Genomic DNA, 23,265 nt, shown 5'->3' on the forward strand with positions numbered 1-23,265 from the left:
TAGTCTTCAAAGAACCCCTGATTTATTTGCAGTTGGGGGAACAAGAAGACTCCAAGCCCGTCTCCCTCTTCTCAAATATTAGAGGCGGCCTTTTCCTTCCCTCAGCACTCATTAAATAAAGAATAACCTGATCCGAGTGACCTTCCAGTTCTTCACACCTTCAAAGATATTTCACAAAAACAATATGGCTTCATCTTAATGGCCTTCCTTCACCAGCATACAAAGAATTGGTGGACTGTGGTTGGACTTAGTGTGATTGACAGAGTGTCAGGTTGGCCCTATACATGGCCCCAGGCCAGACATATGCGCCCCCCGCTAGCCCGGCGCTAGTGCTGCTAACTATAGTGCGATTGACACCATGGACTGAATTCCAGCTGTTACCTCACAACAAACTGGGCCGCTCCTACTTAATTAGCCATCAGGATAAGATAAGCCGATGGCAGATTTCTAGTTTCTCAGAGAAAATAAAAAAAGGTGTCATGCAGAGCCATCTGCACTATAACATGTAGGAATTGTGTATCACTCTCTTTATCTTGTTTAAGTTATACTTTTATACTTCTTAACGTGACTCTTTGGGTGACAAAGCTTACTGTCTGTAACTCTGCTGTGACTATAACTGGATGGCTGAGGCTCACCTCAGAGTGGACTGCTGTTTTGGCCCCAGGCTGCAGAATAGCAATGGGGACAGACACGGCCATCATTGTAAAGGAAGTCAGACAGAATAGCTGCTGGGCACTGCCTGTCATGGCTGCAGTAGATGGTGCGACGACCTCACTGACACACACCTGGTGTCTGACACAAGCTCCAGTTTTCTCTGTCCTATAGGTCTAGTCCAAGTGCTTGTACAGTAAAAGCCTTCTTTGTGTTCTAATTAATAGATGGACTGTGTTTAAGTAACTGTTCCTGCTATACTGTATATATTGTCCTGCAGAGATATTGTAGTGTTTTGCCTCTAAATTATTCCAGGAAAGTATGGAAACCAGAAGTAGCAGAAGAAACCGAATGCTCCCACTGTTAATCATCATAAGTTAAATCATTTAACCTCGTACCTTCATTGATATTGTACACAAATAAACTTTACATTTTGATCCCAATTGATCTATACTTATTTTCAACAGAGAGAGGAAAGACAACAAAAGACAGCAATAAATGACACACTGAAACTATATAATTAACCTGTAATATGTGCAGTATATTCTCTACTTGTGCCCCTGTGTGTTCGCTTGATGTGCATTGACAGTTGGGAAATGTCTAGTGTGTGCAGCATACTGTGTTAACTACTAATTACTAATAGGTCATTTTTTTTCCACCTTGTTTTATAGGTTTTTAGACAAAGTAGTGTTTCACCTTTAGTCTCACGTCTCTGCTCTATGATTTGTTTTTGAACAGAGGGCTTCGTTCATTATTCTTCTTGAGTGGCTGAAGCATCATTGGGTGTTGTTAACATATTTTGAGCTAAATGTGTATCTAATACTGTTTATACATAAATAATCCCCTTCTCATTTTAACAATTGTTTTAGAATGTAATCATTCTCTCTCCATTCAACTCTTATGGCTCTTAGAAATTCTCCTCCTTGGAAATAAACAAAAACACATTGTGGAACAGAAATTAGCCTGGAAGTAGTGCTGGACTTTGTCAATGCAAAAACAGAATCATCATTTTTATAATTATTAAAAGCACCTTGGATATTTTTTTAATCACAACATTTCAACAACATTCCAGTCTAGCAGCTAGTACTCTTCTGTGTGTTGTGCATTTTGTTTTATTGAAGAAGTTCTTTATAGTGCATACTTTTTATACAGCTGTTTTCCGGTGAGAGTTTCATTCATTGTGTTGCCAGATAATAATAATGACCTTTTCTCCCCTAGAGTGTCGCATGGCTCTGCTCTTCGACCTGACTCAGAACAGTGCCAGTGTTCTCCGCCAATCAAACCTTGACATGTACAAGAGGTAACAAAATAGCTCTATTGAATAAAGCTCCAACTCATTTCGTCAAAAATAATTTGTACTAACCTTTCTTGCCACTTGAATCTGCAGTCCTCTTTACATTCCTAATTTGTTATACTGGATGGCAATTGTTGGTTTTGTCTTTGATATATTTCAGCTTTTTGTTTGGTGGAAGCTTCTAGAAACAGGGCTTCCTCTCTCATAATCTCACTAGAGTGGAAACATCTTACATTGATCACGTTTGTCCGAGTGAAATTGTTCACTATAAGCTGGTGATTATAATAACAGATATTTTCTTTTCCTTTTCATATATTTCTCATGCAGACTACCATCTTATTGACATTTTTACATTTTTCAGATGAATAATAAGTAATGAAATTGAGTTCCTGTTTTTATCGAAAAACATTACAGCTGTGCCAAACGTGCCTTGTTTCCAGGGCGGCTTCAACCACAAGTGCTTTCCCCTTGCACATTTGTTCTCTGTCTCCATCACTAGCAGCCATGACTGTTTGTCGTTGTTTAAGGAAAGACGACACAAGGTAGCAGGAGGAACACAAAGTTCTGCTGCTGCATCTCGTTGGTTCATTTTTGGCAGTTTCAAGGAGGCTACATAGTAAATTGAGAGAAAATGACTTTCTTTTTCCCATCGTTACGAGAATCAGGTAGCCAGGCAGAGGAAGAAGGGTTTACCAGGCAAAATTTCATTGGAATAAAGTTCAAAAATAGAATTAATGCAGTTTTTAATATGTTTTTCCATTTATTGTTTATATGATGTATATAAAATACCCAAGATGAACACTGTAAGCGGCTGCTTGCTTACTATGAGGGAATTAGTTAAACAGCATTTGATCACTATAAGCTGTTAACACTTTATTTTTCTCCTCTCCAGTGAGGGACAGCTGGACCTGGAGAAACCCCTGCAGACTGCTCTGCTCTTGAGTTTGAGTGGTGTCGGCTGTATTGTCCTCAACCAGTGGCACAGCAGCCTTCAACAGAACACACACAATATGGTCAATGTGCTAGACAGTAGGTTTGGGACATATTTGTCCCTTTTTCTTCCTTTTTTTTTTTTTTACACCTCATACATTATAATTGAACCTCTTTAAATATTTATGTTAACTTATTAGCAGTTACAGTTGTGTGTGTCACCATGTGCTCTTCAGATCTACTGAGGGTCAGGCAGACCTCTGGCCAGACCGTCCATGCCCTGAGGAGAGGAGACAGTAAGGTCACAGGATCATATGGTAATGTTTATCCTACATGAATCCTCATTTAGCCTCACATTTCCATTTCTATTTACTATGAATAAGTCCAAATGTCATTCTTTTTAATGGGTGCATCACTGACACCCACAAATCTGTCTTTCTCCGTATATGTATCTTTGGATTGTTTGTGAATTCAAACAACCTTCAGATATAGTTATGGCTTCCTCTGGCCTGTTCTCTGCAGATCAAGTGCTCCACAATGGCTCGAAGGAAGATGATGCTCATCACAGAACGACTCTCACACCAGCAGCCTTCAACTGCATTGTCTATGGCCTCCCTAACCTAATTGTGACATAATATTCTGTATATCCTCACTTCTATTTCATAGTTTAAGATGATTACAGGTGTACATGTCAGACGGCTTTGCAAATATTACAAAATAATTCAAAAAGCTTAAGCTACTGTAACATGAGGGGGATAGATATTTTAATAAAGATGATCCATGATTTGTCACATCTACGTTTTCCAGAATCTTTTTATGAGAATACTTATATTTCAACTTGAAGTTTTTAATATTGTTGTTGCCATACACAGCAGACCTAAGGTACAATATGGAACATCCCCGACTCCATGAAATAAGGCCAGAGCTCTAAATGTACTGGTAGAAGGTAGCTTACAGAGATTCAGCCTAACGCTATTCAGGGATTGTATCAATCAAATTTCCAATATTACTGCTGACATTGCCCTGGAAAGTACCTTGTACCTTTGGGATCAGTCAATACATTGAATGTTTACAGGGTGCTGTCCACCTCAGTCACCATAAACAAATGGACGAAAAGTCTTCAATAAAAGGACTGAGCTAGTAAACAAAGGCTCAAAGCCAGGTATGCTTTGAGTGCAGTGATGAAGCTTCATCTCGCAGCTGTAACGCAAGTTCCATTATTGATTGAAATGTATTTTTAATGAGCCTTGTTTATTGAAACATTCATTATTAGTGCTGGTTTAGTGTCTCTTTGACAGTATTTACAGTTCTGTTATCTTGACTCGTCACATAAAACTAAATTATACGATTTCAAATGTTGACCGCACAACAGAGGGTTCACTAGCTGTGTCACACTGCGTCAACATGAAAACCACTACAACGTTCTTTGGTTAACTTCAGTTGAGGGAAGCTTGATTCATCCTGAAAATGAGGCTAAAACTAAATGTAATTGTGTTTGTGTTTGTGCAGTGCATGCTAAATCCTTATACGTATTGTTGTATTTCACTGACTGGTAATTTAGTACATTTCTAAATGTTAAATAAATACATCCCATGAGAAAAAAAGGTGTTCTTACTGCTGATATCCAGATCACTATGTCATAAAAAAGGCTTAGAATAGCATGTTCAAAAAAGTCATAAAAAGTCATAGTATAGCATGTCGAGAACAAGTCATAGTGTTGCATGTTGAAAAACAATTATTAAAAAAGTCAATTTTTTTATTGACTTTTTTATACTATGACTATTTCGAGAAAGTCATAGTATATCATGTCAAAAAGTCATAAAAAAGTCATAGTATAGTATGTCAAAATTATAGTATAGGATTCCCAAACAATCATAGTATATTATGTTGGAAAAAGTAACAAAAAATTCATAATATAGTATGTCAAAAAGAAGTCATGAAAAAGTCTAGAATGTCGAAAAAGTCATAAAAAGCTGATAGTATAGTAGTAATAGTAGTATAGCATGTTTAAAGGGACACAAACATGAGCTTGCTTCTTAGAAATTAAATTTATTTACCACAAACATAAGTAAAACAATGCAACGTTTAAGTATCTAAAAAAGTGTAAAATTCATTTACAGTACAACAACTTCAGCAAATATGGTCAACCTTCAATTGTCAAGTGTCTACATTTAAAACCAGAAAATCAAATATTTTTTTTATTATATGTTATTTTCAGGATTTGACAGTTTAAAATCAAAATATCAAATAACAGAAACACTGTTTGAAGGAGGTTCTGTCTGTCTAGTACAGATTTAAAAGACTGAAAACAAAACTGAAGGAAGTATGAATTGGGCTACATTTAAAACCAGAAAATCATATGTTACAAACAAAGGCTCATGCAGATTGTTTATTTTTGTATGTTATGTTATGTAAAGGACAACAAACCACCAACAGTAGAAAAAGACATGGATAAAGTGAGTGAAGGAAGTTGGTCGTCCTCAGGATAAAATCATCTGAAACCACTAAAGAATTTGAAACACACGTCAGTGCCGACTACTACCACGACTTCGACAACATCAAAATCTGTAACTACAGGCATTCGCAAAGGTGTGATGACTGACTGCAAATTCAGTGAGCCAGAAAATGATTGAGGGTAGCAGAGGAAAAGTGTACTATACTATGAGCAATTTGTAATGAAAAAAACTACACTGTGACTTTTTGACATGCAATATTCACACTTTTTCAACAGACTATAAAACGGCTTTTTGACATACTAAACTTTGGCTTTTTGACATAATCTACTATGATTTATTTTTTAAGTTTTTGACTAAAATTGAATTACTTATTTCAACATACTATGCTATGCTTCACTTTGTCTTTTTATGACTGTTTTAAATACAAAATATACTGATTACATTCAGAGCAGTTTGCTGCATAACTTGTTCTCGTTTTTCTGGTAAATAACCGCCGCTAACTGTATGTCTCAGCAGCTTATTTGTCTTCTCAACCGGGGACAACTTGGCTTTTCACCCCTCTGGGCAGCCAACAGATGTCTCTCAGTGGCTCCCAACGTTCAACTTGTTCAACTGTGTCCCTGGTTTCATGAATTTGTCTCAGAGATTGACATATTGTGAATGAATAATATATTAAAGAATGATTAAAACTTTTGCATTTAGAGCAAACTATGACTACTACGACTATTTAATACCACTTTTTCAACCCATTCTTACCGACTTTGTTGTGCCCTAAAAGTTTGGTGTTTACATTATCACCCTGTTCTCACCCAAAGAGAAGGAGAACTAAAGCCAGAGGATGTTATTCCTCAGCCTGTTGTTTGACCTTTGTGTGCACTGTATGTAGTATGTATGTAGGTCAGAGAAAGATCTTTACCGTGCAGCAGACTTATCTCGCACTGGAGGCAGCAAAGACAGGAGGAAAGGAGGCAGAGACCAGGAGATTATTCTCAGAAAGAGATGCTGCTACATGGCAATTAGTATATGTTGTGGACAGTAGCTGGTATAGCTAAGAGCCTTGGTGTTTATTAATTCCCCTAGATATAACAACAAATCTTTTCACCAGAACTACCTGTGCCATGACAGTTGCCTGTTCTCATTTTCCATTATTATACGCATACTGTTTATCTATTACAACTGCAGTACAGGCAACAGCAATACTGAGACACACCAATCCCCCGCCAAATGGAAGGTTATGTTGGGACTGACCGCTTCCTCGGGTAATCTTAATCAGTAATGTATATTTCTTAGGTGCACCTCATTTCTCTTTCATCATCTCCCTTATCCTCTGTCCTGGTATGATCCGTAAATCAATCAGGTTTGCCATCCCTGAGTACTTCTGAGTTCTCTTGACGCTGCACAGAGGAGAGGAGAGAAAGGAAGTGAGGGTACACAAGATGCAACCTATGTGGAAGCTGATTATCAAACAAACATTTCTGTTCATTTGAAATCTATTGGTGACTGAATACTGCTGGCGATATAGTGGGATGCATTGGCACTGCATCACCACAGACACTTAAGGCTTGAAGCCTCGAGTTTGGCATTTTGGCCATCGCCATCTTGGATTTTGCAGCCAGAAGTGACACGAGAGGATGGAGATAAGTACAATAGAACCCTAAATATAAAAAATGTAACTGACCAAAAAGGTAAAAAAAAAATGTATTTCATGAACTGAACAGACAAAGGGTTAAAGTTGTAAGACAAAAACATGGAAAGGTCCCAGACCCGACAACACCGCGGGAGCAACCTGTGAGTCACAAGGTAGCCACGCCCTAAAGCATCCCCTGCTTTATGGTCTATTTTACTCTAAATAGGACCATCATTTAATAAATGAACATCATGCTGTATTGAAGAAGACTTGAAACTAGAGATTGAGACCATAAACTCATGTTTACAATGTTTACTGAGGTAATAAATCATGTAAGAAGTAGTGTAATTTTCTCATAGACTTCTATACAATCTGACTTTTTTTTTCCAACCAGAGGATTCACCCCCTGATGGCCATTAGAAAGAATGAAAGATTAAGTCCCTCCCGCAATGGTTTCACTTCTCGGACCCGGAGATGCCCCCTGACTAAACGAAAATGTACATTTTGACATGCGGATGGCACTTTAAAACAGTTAATACCACCAATGTCTGTAGGGTACATCCTCTGCGAAAGACAATGGCTGTCACCCCAATCCACCCGGTATGATGACCAGCTTTTTGCCCCACTATCTACGTAAGGGACGCAAGGTGAAAAATGGAAATGAGATGCACCTCTTGTTTATGTAACCACAAGCTGCATAATGTGAGGGGTGGTGCATGTCTGGAGGTGAGTGCAATGGCAGAGATAAAGGCAAAGTAAAGACAGTATATTATCTGATAAGCTGTAACTAATACTAATACTAATATTCATGTCCCCTTGCTATCTCTAACAGCCAATGCCTGCAACCCGTTCGTTCATTTGGCGTTATCAGCGGTTATCAGCCTCATACATACGGGTTAGAAGGGGCCTACTTCACCTGCTAGTTTGAATCAGAAGGTTGTTATCTTCTATTCAAACGGTAGAAGACGACGGCGACCTCTAGCAGCCATAGTAATTATGATGGGAGCAAAGGAAGAAGTCAGGCGACAAAGTCCCTGCAAGCAGTTGATTAGGTTGGATGGATGAGTCAAACACAGGACATACAATGGGGAGACTGCTGTTTATGTCCCATGTAAAACTAAATGTCAATGTTGACTTATTTTACTTTACTTTTGTAACCTATATTATGTACTTAGCTAAAGCCAAGCTACGTAAGTTACATAACAAGCTTACTATTTTGAAACCCAGCCGATCTTTTCCTAAATGTAAGCAAGTCATTTGGTTGCCTAACCTAAAGTTGTTTTCCTTGAATTAACATAATTAATTTCACTTTCACATCGTGGTAGGTGATGTTTGGCTGGTCTGAAACATTAGAATGTTACTGAGTCATAACCACTGATTAAGGCCGTTCAGTCAGCTGATAACATTGGAAATGGTTGGTTTATTGCAGGGTTAATGTTCCATAGTTTATTCTGGTGTTATTGTAACTTCACCCAACATCACTCAATTTCTCAACCATGCCACTCATGTAAGGTATGTCGGCGAAAGAGGCTGAATTTAGAATTTAATCTGTGGCAAGCAATGCTGAGCTGCATGAATGTTACACACAGCCATTCTGACAAGCAAGGTTGATTGATAACCCTGTGAAGTATTCATGAAACCTCTGCTTCTTTATTCAAGGCCTGAGCAGGCTGCTTGTTAACCATGGATGTCCAGACAAAGCTCTGATTAATGGCAATGCTTTATTTGACAGCCACCTTCCCTTGGCAAAGTTTGGGGAATCGTCGTTTTGCATGCTAGAAACATCCTAAATGTTGTTCTGTTTGGCTTTGCAGACAGATGCTTTCAATGCCCACAAAATAGTAATCATTATATGTAATTGTCATTTAGAAATATTAATATTTCTTGCTTTAAATAAATGTAATTGAAATCCATAAATATGTGTAATTGAAAGGACTTTGGATGATGTTTCATTTATATGCAAAGTGTTAAACCTGCATTTACAAACTGCTTGTATCATGTGAACGTCACTGGATTTGTGTTTGTGGGATTTTTGAAACTCCCTTGTTTTCGCTTGATTAATAAATGCGTTTTTTGTAGTCGACAAGATTTCTCTATTTTCATAGCGTGCCCCCCACGATGCGTGCCCTCTTATCACATGAGCGTGCCCCCACGAGCGTATACTCTTCCAGTTTTATCCACTGATCCACTGAGACTGATTGTCTTTAGTCATATTTCATAACCTGTTTTATGTTGGGGCAAATTGGGTCCATCAAATTGAATGTTAGATTGCCATTGACATCTGTTTTTAATTTTACCTGAAAAAAACAGCATTTATGTCTAACTAGTGGGATTCATAGCAACCAATACCGGTTAGGAAAAAAAATTATTAATATATTATTGCATTATTTTTTTCACTACTTTTAGTTGGAAAGCACCTGGTGTAAGTGGAATGTAACTCAGTTTCAAAGCTTTCAATTACACACACATAAGTGTGTAACACTTCATGAAAGTAAACTGGTCTCAACTACTGCTGATATCACTTTCCTCTCCTAAAGATGGTGCAGGTAGAAAATGGAATTGCCTATAATGACACTCAGACACACATACCAGAGTAGCATTTTGAAAAAACAACAACTAATTATTGGTGATTATTATTTGCATTCTCACTTTGAACCAGGAGAGGAAAAAAAGCAACTAATCAGGCATCTTTTTTTCTTGTACAAACAATTTCCCCACAGTTTTAAAGCATGACAAGATTTGGGCTATTCACATTTGGTGTCAGTAGTCATAATCATATTATACATGCTGAAAATGCAATTAAGTGTTACAATCAGAACAGAACAGCAAGGATAGCATTTCCCCGTCTGAGCATGCACGCTTTTATTGATTTTATAACTGAGCTGGTTGAGATATGCTGCACACAGTAAATCCATGTTGTGACTTACTGTCTAAGATCACTTGATGAGCCATTACGATACCATGGTCATAAGAGACTTACATGTGAGGAGGAAGATTAGAGGAGTAGATGCACTGCAGCACAATAATAGCATTGAAGTTTGCAGATGGAAAAAGGCCCACTAATGAGAAAATGAATCTATCATTGTATTCACATAAGCCTTAAATCAGTAGAATTGCTGAGGAGGACTTTCAAATTGACGTATAAGGAGAGAAATGTATTACTCAATGCAACATTAGAGATTTTCACATATATGCTGTAAAGCAACACAACCAGATTTTTTGATTTTTTGCATTTACATGCAATGAATGCAACCTCTATCCGGGCAATAATAAGTAGAAATCATTTCTTCTTTTCCTTTCACATTTTGCAGTAAAGGATCAAGATATGAACACGGCATTTTGTAATAATACAGATATTAACATCTAACAACTGCCCTACATCTGCTCCATGCACAGTGTTAGCTTTAACTCATAAACTCTGAAATGAGCTGGATTCAAAAGAGACTATTATTACATGAAATTCAACACAAATGTATAAGCTTTAATGTTGTATTTATAGTATTAGATTTGTTGAAAGCAAAGGAAAACATGTACCTTGAAATACTTTTTCATATCAAATGCAATTCAAAGTTACTTAATAAAACAAAATGAGTGACACTTAAGAGAGCAAGGCACTTAAACCCCTTCTGGAAGCTCATTGTTTCAACAACAGTTGTTGTACTGGGAATCTCCCATTTGTGAATGTGTGAAAGAACTATGAATGTAAGGGACGGCATTGCTGAAAATGTGCATTCGTACATAAATGTTTGCGCAGCAGTTAAGCAACACAATCCAAATTTAAAAGATAGAACATTTAAAAACACATAGTCTATAAAACTGAATGTTGATGAAACAATAATGTAGTAAACCCTGCACAATAAACATAAAGAAATGTATCAAGTAAACTAGTATTGACAAGACTGTTTTTCTTTACTATATAAAGTTAAAGGGCAGAGAACGTAGATGTAGTGCGCCACTCAAACCGTTTATATTCTCTCAACTTTCCCCCTTTTTTCTTCTTCTATATATCTATCTTCCAGCACTATTTGTTTGGCTCTCATAGCTTCTTTCAGTGTTTTACTGTTCTCTTGTATAATTATCTCTTTTAGCCCTCTGCTCTCTACACCTTTGCTTCTTTTTCAGCTTTCTCTAAAAACGTGATGGTGTTCGGCGGGGTCTGGTATTCAACACTATACTGTAGCAATAACAAATATTTTGCATCTCATTTACATTCCCCATAGCAACATATCACACTCCTGTGTTATGAATATACTCAGCCCATCCTCATTCCCGTGTGATGACGTAGTTTGATGACTGAAGAAATACACATTGGGCAGGTGGGTCAAACTAACACAGGACTTTCAACTAGGAGACCGGTGTCTGAGTCCTGTGTTTATGTTCCACAGTTTTGTTGAGTTATTTTGAAGTTAAGTTGGTGATGTTTTTGACATATCATCCGTACTAATGTTACCTTACACTGTTTGTATTTTACTTAGCCCAAACATGATGTTTTTCCTAAACCTAAGTGTTTTTGTTTTTAATTCACAATTTAACCACGTGTTTTTTGCCACTGTCATGGAACGTCGCACTGGGCTACCCCTGTTCTATATGATGGTGATGTATTTTGGTCATGTCAGTATGCTAACATGTTTTCAATGACAATGCTAACATTTTTATGTATAACGTGCTAAACAGGCCTTGTCTTAACATGTTAGCATGCTGACGTTTGCTCATTAGCACTAAACGTGAAGTACGGCTACAGCTGATGGGAATGTCATAGTGTTGAAGGTATTTGGTCCAACAGTATTGTACTGGACAAATGAAAGCTTGACCTGATGATGGCGCAAGACGAAATTTAAGGGGATCACCAAAGACACAAGAACACGTCATCTGGGAACCATGAATGTCTGAACAAAAATGATGCGACAATCTATCGAGAAAATGGGAAAGCAATTTCACTGAATATATGAAAAAACTCTAAACTCAGACAAACAAAGTCATTAGAACCTAACCTCTTGTGGCCTTTTAACTGTAGCCAATTTCACTGAGATATAGCAGAGGGAACTGTAACTGAGTACTACCCTGAGCCTTCCTCGTAGCACTTATTGCATTCGTATTAGTTGTTGCACTTACTGTATTCGTATCAGTTCGCTGCACTTATTGAATTCGTATTTGTTTACTGCACTTATCCTATTCGTAGTAGTTTGTAGCACTTATTATATTCGTATTAGTCTGTTGCAATTATTGTTTTCGTAGTAATTTGCCTCTGCACTATACTTTTGCTCTGGTTTATGCTTTAAGATGCTTGTTTAAGAAAGGAGATGCACTTATGACTTCTGGTGACTAGTAGTTCTCTTGAATACCTATGTTGAATACACTTCCTGTAAGTCGCTTTGGATAAAAGCGTCTGCTAAATGACTGTAATGTAATGTAGTGTAACATTTACAGGGCGTTTGCCGTGTAGATGCTGTTTGGCTTCTCAATGGCCACGCTTGCCTTGAATGTTCAATGTTGGTAGCAACCAAATTTGAGACAGAACAGCGCAATAAAGTAAAATGCACTCATATATATTACAGAAGTTGCTTCGCTGCAAATTGCCTCTATGCAACTAGAAGTAGTAGGGAAAAAAGGAGTTTACTCTCATTGTTTAAGATTATTATATCATGCTTCTGGGTTATTACATTTTGTAAAGGGGCAAGAAATAATCAGCATCATATCAAATGCATTCTATTGTATAGAGTGGCTGTTAGCCAGGCCTATTGCAAACCATCATCACCAAAAAAGAACAAGTCATTGGTCACTTTTTCAAATCCAAGAAAAACCTTCAGAAAGCTGAGAAATTGAAGGAAATGCGTTAACAAATGGGTGGTGAAAAATAACAAATGTAGTCACTTCCATACAGGACATGAGGGGTCACTGAACAGTTGATCTACAGGAGAATAAATATTTGAAAGCAATAATACAGGACAGATGAGAGTCGTACTGCATCATATCCGTTAAATTGGGAATCTTCCCCTGATGCCTGAATTTGTGTTTACCTTCACATAAATAAAGACATTTCTATCACAAATTGATTCAGAAAAGGCACAAACTGCTGCATAAAAAAATCACCAGAATGCAGGAAATTAAATGTTTGATGCTCAAAATGTCTGCTGACTGCAGTGGTAAAAACCATCCTACATGTTCCCCCGTTACTAGAAATCAATTTCACCTTTCAGTCGCACTTTGGATGCTACTCCGGTCCCATGACGGTTTATCAGAGACAGGGAACACTCATTGGTCCTCGAAGCAAGACATTAGTGTCAGGAGCGCTCACATAAACACAGCGACTCTGACAGGCTTCCTGCCCTCTGCTCATATAGGAGCCCTGATAGTACACAAACAGAGGATAATAGACAGTAAATAATCGTAGCAGCGAGATATAGGAGCTTTAGCGAATTTGAGAAAGCAAATATTGCTTCTGCCAATTCAATCTCACAATGAGCCAACCGCACATTATAGCATTGACAATGTGACTTGATGGATTTGTTAATATTCCGCAACAGTATAGTCAGGGATTTTATCGTGATATTGCCTGTAATATATCTTTCTAATTCACAGTAGGGAGGCTTCCCTTAGACATGTACATTAAGAACTGTTTCAATGGCTCAGATGCTCTAATATGTTAGCCTCAAGGCAATTGTACTAGACAAAATGGTCGTTCTTCTGATTGCTACCATTGGCGACCTTCAGATTGCTCACCTTGTTTTTCTACCGCTGTCTTATCACTGTGGGTGTGTTTAGATAATTAGGATTCTGATTGAGAGGGCTGAGCTAAATAAAATCACCTGGCTTCTCATGATCGGAGTGAAAGAGCTACTTCATCAAATAGAAGACTTTAATTTAACGGCAGCCAACTGTGTTTCTGGGCCCAGAGTGGTGATTGCTTTCTCACTTTGGTTAACTGTTCCCCATTGGCTGTGGGGCTCCGCTGTGTTTCAACCCCACTTTCATTCATTTGAGCTCTTGATTGCTGGCGGAAGCCTGTGAATCCCAATGGTTGAAGGTATATTATTGCTAATGCTAGATATGACGTGTTCCTCTTTGCCTCATGCTGTATCATTAATACTTTACCATCCATTCAAATATACCAGAGAGGTAGCAGGGAATTTTTGTTGTTGTTCTGTAATGCCCCAATTCTTAATATACAATGTTGTTAAGAATAGTTAAATGAGGAGACATGATTATTAGAAGACTTCAAACTGACCCTGTGATTGCTTCCAGCAATCGGTTATCGTCCGAAAATAATCCTGATCGGGCATCCTTACCATACAAGCCGGGATTTTGCTGCACCACAAAGCATAGCACATCACCTCATGAAGCCGCATAGAAAAAACTCTGAAAGTTGTCGGACACAATAAGAGGCGACAGACCTGTAACCCACACAGAGTTGAAATCTTGGCAAATACTCCCACTTCAGAGGAAAGGCCACGTCCCCCACTGGGGCAGTCTGGGGGACCTTGTGAGTGTCTGACATTTAGGTTTTTGGATTGTAAAATTGCAGTGCAGTGACCAGTGAAAGGTTTAAGTGCCATTTAGAGATATACTGTTAAGGATTCAGTAGAAAAGGACCCACTAGCAGACACACAGCTCTTGGTTCAGAGTAGATTTAATTTAGTTCTCAAGCAACAATCCAAAGGGCAAAAACAGTCTCGTAGTCAATAGGCAGGCAGAACAGAGTCCAAGGCAAAGGTATCCAAAACACAGAATCCAAACAGGGCAGGTCAAAATCAGACAAAGGTCAAAGATCACAGGCAGACAGACAGAATATAACAAGATTTACAGAACGCTGGAAAGGCTCAGGTATTAACTGGCACGATCTGGCAGAGACTCCAAGGCACACCGGACTTAAATACCCACAAACCAATCACCACAAACAGAAATCAGGTGTGCACACAAAATGGCGACTTCATGTTGTCAGCTGGAAACAAAGACAGGGTGGAGTCATTGTCACAGACCAGGGCCACATAAACTTTTCAAAACAAAAACAGAAAACACATGACAACACCACATGATCAAAGTGTAAACAAAAAGCACATGTTGCTGGAAAAACAAAAACTCAAACAGCACAGTTACTAACATATACTTCAACAACAAACAGTGCAACAAGCACCGGGTCATTCATCAGTCAGTCAGTTAGACTTCATGTTGTCAGCTGTGTTTTAGTGCATTTTATTTCGTTCATTTTGTCAGTAACTAACTAAAATAAATTACAGAAGAAATAGGTTTTTGTTTTGACCTCTAATTCGTGGATCTACAGGAATCTCAGGAATTCAAAATGCATGTTTTTGTTGAAATCATTTTTATTTCCAACACTGCCATCCAATTGAGCCATGAAATGGCATGGTGCCATAGTTGGAGGGACACATAGATGTAGAGTAGAATCATCTTAATTTTGTATCCTAGCTGTGATCCCATCTCTTGCCCCAGATTCTCTTGCAGCTGCATTCAAACCTCTTGTTATTGACTTCTGCCATCTATTACACCAGCTATCGGAGAAAATAAAACACATTTCTACTGTTGTGTGAAGCTGAGGGACGTATCTGGAAACAGCAAGGTTCTCATTGCATCAGAGTGGTGATGGGGCCCCCAAGGCAGTGCTGACTGACGGGCTGGGTCAGGCTCACTGATTAATCAGCCAGCAGCATGTCAGTCATGTCTGCGGAGAAACCCACACATGGATTGTTGTCGACATTATGGGGATGGAGTAGTGGCCCTCAGGCGAGGAGCTGCACTTGTGGCACCCCTCTGGGGCTTTAGACTCCAGGTGCTGGTAAGCAGCCCAGTCTCAACCAGCTCTCTCCCCCTATCTTCCTGACCCCACCCCTCTGCAAGGGCATGGAGAGTCATGAGAAAACCTCAGCTGGCCATGCATTGTAATACAAGCAGGGATCATAGTGAGAGCTGTGGGGCTGTAGCTGTAATGCTAGAAGAAAAAAAGAGGGAGAATAAAACGGAGGATTGAGAAGGGTTGTGAAGGAGTGTGAGTATCATGGAACAACGTTAACACTTATCATAAAGTTGTAGAGACCCATTAAGGGTCCAGTTTTAATGAGGCAAAACGTACTGAAATCAATTTGCACAGGGGAAAGGAAAACAAGTGATGGATTATACTGCTGTTACATCATGTAATACATTATAATCAAACCCAAGTTGCTGCTGAATGCAGTGTCAATGCAGCGTACTTGTGCAAATCTTACATAAGGAATTACATCTGCTGTTGTTTCATAATGGCAGGTTCAACTCAACCGATTCAACACAATGTGATTTGGTTTATGCTTTTATTCATGCTGCACAGCTCATAAAAAAGACCCTGCTCCAAAATTGAAAAACATAGCTTTATTGCAGTGTAATATTTAAAGACATATTGACGTGCAAATTAATCGCACATAAAAATCCCCCGGTGTTTAAGGGCCTTCATTCTCATGAAGAGAGCATTCAGCTACGCTAACGTCTCTGTGAAACTGTACTTAGGCACAGCTGGGTATTGACTTTAAATCTTATATCAACATGCAATCATTCTCGCATTGAAAATATTAAACAATGAATTTCTTTAACAAATTGCATGGCAATCATTCCAATGTAATTCTGGAACAAAGTGAGGGTGAAGTGTTGACCATTATTCGCCCCTTGCATGCTAAAAAACTGTTGCCAACTCTATTCCTACATAAATTGAATAAACTGATAAATTACAAATATAAAAGCATGACTAATGCAGTCATTAGTTTGTATATTATAGTTATTATATTATAATTAAGTGTGTCAGAAAGAAATGTAAAACACAGTTTTTCAAAAGGACATTTTGCTGCAATTCTCCTTGTAGGTATGATCATCAATTAGGGCTGTTGTTACTGCTTCACAGGCCTCGTGTTCTAAACGGCTCTGAAGTAGCATTGAAGTGCCTCATTAACTATGAAAAATCATGCCTCTGTGTCACCGCAACACAGTAGGGAAGTATTTGCTGACATCACGTCTGTGTAATAGTCAACATCTTATTGCTGAGAAAACTCAATGCATGGATGGGACCGCAGTGTACATTTTGTCCATTCAAATGCAGGCGGGAACGCCAAGCACAAAGTGTACTTTTATTAGTTTGACAGAGCTGCTACTGTTTTTATTGAACTAGCCTTTGTAAATGAGCCAGAGCTGTGCCTATAAACAAAGGGTAGGTTTTGTCCCTACACTGAGTCACAGTGAATGCCATGATGATTGCATGAGTGTTTACCCTCCAGGTGGTTCGTTAATTTCTAGATTGAGTCATCATCCTTCAAAAAGCTGTTTTTCAACCACTGGGTGAGCGTTGTGCTTGTGGTGTTTGTGGTGTCTGTTGGGTGTGAGAAGAGGAGCTCTAATGTGCAGTGTTTGATTAATGTGCTCTTGAATGGGTATTCTCCTTAAAAACAGGATGACGCATCACAAGTGTATTTTGTTTATTGTTAACAGCACTAATCATTGGGATCAATGGGATTGCAGTCAGTTTGAAATAGTAAAGCGATGATGCATGTTAAATTTGTCTATCTGAGAGTCAAAGGTTATGTCATGTTTCTTTTAAAGTGGCACAATGAACTGTTACACTGTTAGAGGTTCATCAATACACCTCCTCACTTACTTTTCTTTTCCAGTAACAAACCTTGTTGCTGTCATAGCTGTTAAACGTTGCCCTCCTCCATTGTCGCGTTAAAGCAAGGCAAAATTATTTAATTTTTTAACCTCTAAGCTAAATTGAAAAGTGTTACTTACTGAACTTATTTGCTAAATGTTCTCTGGCAAAGTATTTATTTTTTTCCTACAAAAGCCACTATTTGAAAGGTCAGGGCCTTCCACTTACCTTAACCAAAGTGCTTTTGTTCCCTAAAACCTGTTGCATTTCTCTGCTCTCTTCATCTACAGCAGCCTTCCGGTGTGCTTGCTGTAGATCAGTCCACAGCGGCCATAACAGTGTCAGAGAGCAATGGCAACTCCTGCATGGATGAGAGCATGGCTAAGACAAGTACGTACACATTGTTCTCACACACCTGCCTTGGAAATCACGCCCTGGTCTCACTTGTCAAAGTACTGAACTTTCTACAAAAAAACGTAGCAGTTCTTTCTTAAAAACAGCATGTCCCCATACAAAATGTAATTGAGAATACAAATTAGAACTATAGGAATGTAATTCCCAAGGGACAGGATTGACATTTGATACAACACTTGACAAACAGTTTGACTGTACAACAGCTGTTCTGTAGAAAACAGCTAGAAAGAAACACAAAATATAAATACCATGCTAAAGTATGGTTGTCTGCACTCTGTGTCAACATCATGATTTTGAAAGGGGGTGTACTCCAGCAAATTATCATTATTTATTTATTTTCCTTTCTTTAACTATGAATATATATTTAATTCTGTAACCTAGTTTGTCCTGATTGATCTGAAGGACACCTTGTTTAAGGGCCCTTTGAGAGTAACTGCTAATAATAATAATTAAGCCTAATTAGTCCCACAATGGGGAAATTACAATTCTCTGCATTTGACCCATCCCAGAGGAGCAGTGGGCTGCTAAGAAGCACCCGTGGAGCAACTTGGGGTTAGGTGTCTTGCTCAAGGACACCTCAGCATGTTGACTTGAGAGGGATTCGAACCACCAACCTTGTGGTTACGGGACAACCGCTCTACCTCGTGTGCCACAGCCTAATGAAACAAACTAATGAAAGAAAAGGAGAGGTATTAGTCATTCACCTCCCTAACCCACATTTTCCCAGTCACTCAAGTTCAAATTATTGACCCCTCAGTCAGTCAGCCATTAGCCCAATTGTCTACCTTTCCTCCAGGCTATAATTACCCCCATAATTATTAAAATTATGTTCAAGCAAAAGTGGGTCTGCAGGGTTGTGCGGGCCATTAAGAGGGTTCTCGTTATTGTATGTGCTACATGTTTGTCACTTGTCAAAAAATTGTCAAATATGCCACGGTTTACACTTCTTCCAGTCTTTCATTTTGTGTACAATAATTCGGTATTTGCAAAACTATATGCAGACAGCCCCAAGGTGTTATCAATTCAAGGGCAGAGGTTGCTCATTTAGCTGTAGCACTATATGTAGTCAGACACTTGGGAAATGTGCTCCCTGAAATGGTAGGTGAACCCAAATCTACGGCACCTCTGGAGCACCCCGCGCCCTCAATTTAATATACACCCTGAGCAGTATTCCATCTGAGAGCAAGCTGTGACGTTACCTGTTTACGTCTACATTTTTAACTTTGATATTTATGGGGTCCCGGCAAAGCAAAGTAGGTAATTCGGATGCATCATTTCCAAAACGCAGCACACGATAATGAGGTCATGATTTCCATCTCGATATGATGTCTCATGCTCAACGGCCACAGTTGTTTCTTCAAATCAATTTCAGTAGCAGAGGTGTGAAGATTGAGGTAAAAATGAGAAAATGTGTGGTGTCCTCCTTTGGCCCCTTTATATATTATTAAGGTAAAATTAATCAAATGGTGTCCTTTTTTGGCTGCAGTGCCAAAGAGAAATCACAGTCACATTGGCTCAGGAGGAGTTGAACTAAGCCATTTGTGTGCCCTCAGTCAACTATTATTACTATTATATCTTCATCTCCTACATCTATGACAATACCTTAGGAAAATACAACATGGCAAAGCTTACATAACCCCTGAAATATGATTAAATATGGCACCAAACATAATGCTACCTACACTTTTTCTTAGATTTTTTAAAGCAATAGGCCGAGATGCAGAGAACGACTGAGAATGACTGAGAATGACTGAAAACACTTTTGCAAACTAATCTAGTTTAGACCAGTTTTCACTCATATTGTTGTTATTTAGTATGCACTCTTGGTTCAGAATATGAAGCCTGTTTTCTTTGTACACTCTAGTATACCTTTTGAATATGTCTGTTCCGTACAACGTGATTGGTTGATGCCTTTATTGGGGGCGAAAACTCAGAAAAATCCACCTCATTCTGAAAAAAATGACATTGCTAATCTCTGCGTAATATTTGCGCTCTTTGTAGAAGTACAGGATGGTACGGGAATAAAACTTTGCAACATGAGAGTCTCTAACGAATAGATGGAGCTGATCCCAGCTGACATTGGGCGAAGGCAGGGTACACCTTGGACAGGTCGCCAGTCTATCGCAAAGCTGACATAAATAGACAGACCATTCACGCTCACTTCTGCACCTAGGGGCAATTTTAGAGTCATCAATTAACCTAGGCTGCATGTCTTTGGACTGTGGGAGGAAGCCTGAGAACCCGGAGAGAGCCCACGCTGACACAGGGAGAACATGCAAACTCAACACAGAAGGCCGTCCAGCCCGGGAGTCAATCAGAGCCCCTCTTGCTCTGAATTCCAAAATCTTTAAAATACATTTGGTGCTAAACAATTGACTTAGTGATTAACTTCCATTTAGTAACATACTCTTATTAGCAAACTCCATATGTCACGCTAACGTTACCTGCAGTGGACAAGGATGGACGGCTGCTCACCAAAGAGTCCAAGAACTTGCTAAATGTTTTGATCAATTTCTTGTATTACCTCCTACTTTTTTTTATTGCATTTGTATCAACAAGTCATTAGCATTTACTCAAGTAAAATGTAGCGATATTTTGGATCTTTTTGTCTCACTGCCATGACATGTGTCTCACTCTGTACTGAGCTGGAGTGTGAGAGAAAGTGAGAGAAAGAGGAGTTTTTTGCGACGCTGCTATTTTCTGCAGAGATCTCACTCCGTAACTTCTAAAGTACCGAAAGCAGAACCGTTAACTGTGGACCTTATCAATACTTGAGGTTTTTGCTAGTTTAGAACCAGTTCCCGTTTAGAACAGAGTTTCCTGGGGCATCCCTACTAACCAAAAAAAACAGACTGGGATCCGAATCTCTCACAAACACTCTCATAATCAAACAAATGGCATGCATATGGGATAAAGAGAGTGACCATGAGCCTGCCATGTGGAGACTGACTGGTACACTGTCAGGGTCCCACTCATTACACGCCCCTCTTCGGTGATGAGAAATGAACACAGTGAGGGGTGGCAGCACCGTGGCTCACTGGCTCACCATTTCAGCTCATCTAGTGCCATCTTGCCCACACTTGCCATCTGTCTTAGTTGGTTCAAGCCATCTGAATGGTGTGAGTCACTAATGGCTGTCCGTCAGAGATCACGCTCCACATCCCTTAACTGCAGCGAGTATCAGTCAGGGAGTCAAGCGGCTGTCGGACTCATTGGGTTTCTGATTGATTCTTTCATGCTGGAAAGATTTGTTAGTCATAAGGGTCGCACTTTTGCCACTTTAGTTTTCCATAAGCGTAAGCGGATGTTTGTTTCTACAGACAGATTTTACAATGGAGGAGGAGGAAACGTTGAGATCACTAACCAGAATGGAGCCACATCAAGAAATACACCTTTGGCCAATCTCAACTAAGACCATGAAGCATGTGTGGCTGATTTTCTGTCCTTTAATACTACATTATTATGTTTTGCATATTTCTAGAAGATGCTTCAACCCCTCTGAATATGTGTATTTGAATATGAATATGTGTAATGTATGACTTAATCACTTGCAATGACAAACCCACAGATAATTAGCATCCATCTCATTTTTACAATAGTCTATGCATCTTTTAAAAATTCTTATTTGTTTTTTGGATGTAGACTTGGTAAAACCTTATTTTGAAAACCAGACATTGTCACAGGTAAATACCATTTCAGCTCATCTGGTGCTGTTTAAATACATTTGCTGTCGGATGATTCTAACCGAACATTTTAAGTAATAAGAGGAAACTAACTTTTGTTTTCTTGTTATAACAAATTATGTTGTTTTTTCAGGGAAAACAAAGCTTGTTTCAAAAGATAACACTGTATTTGACTCACGATCTCCAAATAACAATTAAAAAAAAAGAATTATGTCCGTTTATAGCTTCCGAAGATTAGCATAGAATTCGGCTCGGTAAATGGACTGTACTTGTATAGTGACTACTCAAAATGCTTTTGCCCTGCACGTCACCATTCACCCATTCACTGATGACAGGGGGCTACCATGATAGGTAACCCTAACACTAACTAACATTCACATCGTTCACACACCGATGGCAGAGTCTTCTGGAGCAACTTGGGGTTAAGTGTCTTGCCCAAGGACATATCGACATGGACTTTCGGAGCAGGGATCGAACCGCCGATATTCTGATTGGAGGACGGCCCTGCGGTCCATTGAACCATTGAGCCACTGAGGACAGGTTTGAGTTATTGACATTGACGTCATTGGTCCATGATGCTGAAAGAATGATGTAATAGATTGGTAGGTAATTAAATTAATTTAACTGTCTGTAAGCCATGTTGTGATTGAATAAAAATACAGTTGGAAGCACAAATTAAAGAAATAACACAGTGCAAGCATTTTAAGAAATGAAAATGTAGCCTAGTGTGCAGATGACACTCAACAATTCCTGTTTGCTTCATTAAATATCATACAAGAATCAACATAGGCTACACGTGGCAAGGGAGCACAAATCAGAAATCAAACCGGCGAAGACATAGTTAAGTCACCACCCGTATGCTTGGCACGCTGCTTAGATGCCACGAAGCTGCTTCCTGTGACAACCCGAGATCGACAACCACTGTCTGCTTTGTCTCCCTCCTCTGTTTTCTGTTTTAATCTCTTCACTCTCCATAATCTTCACTCTTCTACTTATCTCTGGTAAATGGTATTTCAACTTGCCTACCTGATAAAAGAAAAAGATTGCTGGTTGACAGAAAGCCTGAGCAGATTCCAAAGCATTGGGGGGATAATGTGAGCCACAAACACAATGTGCACGGAGAGAGAGTAGTCAAAGAGATTTTTTCTTCCAGCTCAAACTTTTGCTGTGAACTTTATTATAATCAAATTGATAACAAAGTTATTACATGACTGAATTTTTTGGGGAATCTGCAATCTCTGTAAATGTATTGGAGCATTCACAAATGCATCCAGAACAATGTAATGAGTCCAGTAGAATACTGTAACTGAAGGAGAATATTCATATAATCTCTCAAGACTAATTACTTTAGAGCCCAATTTAGCAAGTATTTAAATTCATTACCTATTCCGGCCAAAATCCATCACTGAGATTTGGATTTATTTTTAGTTTCCATCTGAATCACCCCGGACGTACCAACAACACAGGGCCTTTTTCCTTCTCGCCGTTTCATCAGGATTCACAATTTTCTGCCTTTTTTCCCCAGATAAAATATTAACGCTGAAGCCTTGACAAAATTATGACATCTTATCAATTAATGATGGATTTAAAAG

The 23,265-nt window shown here is 38.9% G+C and overlaps 1 protein-coding gene across 1 annotated transcript in view; it reads left to right on the plus strand.

Moving 5' to 3' along the window:
• The window catches only part of LOC129092541 (cilia- and flagella-associated protein 46), a 59,485-nt gene extending 55,975 nt beyond the window's left edge, over positions 1-3,510 (plus strand). The window contains 4 exon segments of the mRNA XM_054600523.1: positions 1,870-1,951; positions 2,838-2,974; positions 3,112-3,192; positions 3,398-3,510. Of these exon segments, the coding sequence (XP_054456498.1) occupies positions 1,870-1,951; positions 2,838-2,974; positions 3,112-3,192; positions 3,398-3,510 (413 nt within the window).
• The last annotated feature ends 19,755 nt before the right edge of the window (positions 3,511-23,265 follow it).

Source organism: Anoplopoma fimbria, chromosome 6 (genome assembly GCF_027596085.1).
Source record: "Anoplopoma fimbria isolate UVic2021 breed Golden Eagle Sablefish chromosome 6, Afim_UVic_2022, whole genome shotgun sequence".
Taxonomy (NCBI): Eukaryota; Metazoa; Chordata; class Actinopteri; order Perciformes; family Anoplopomatidae; genus Anoplopoma; species Anoplopoma fimbria.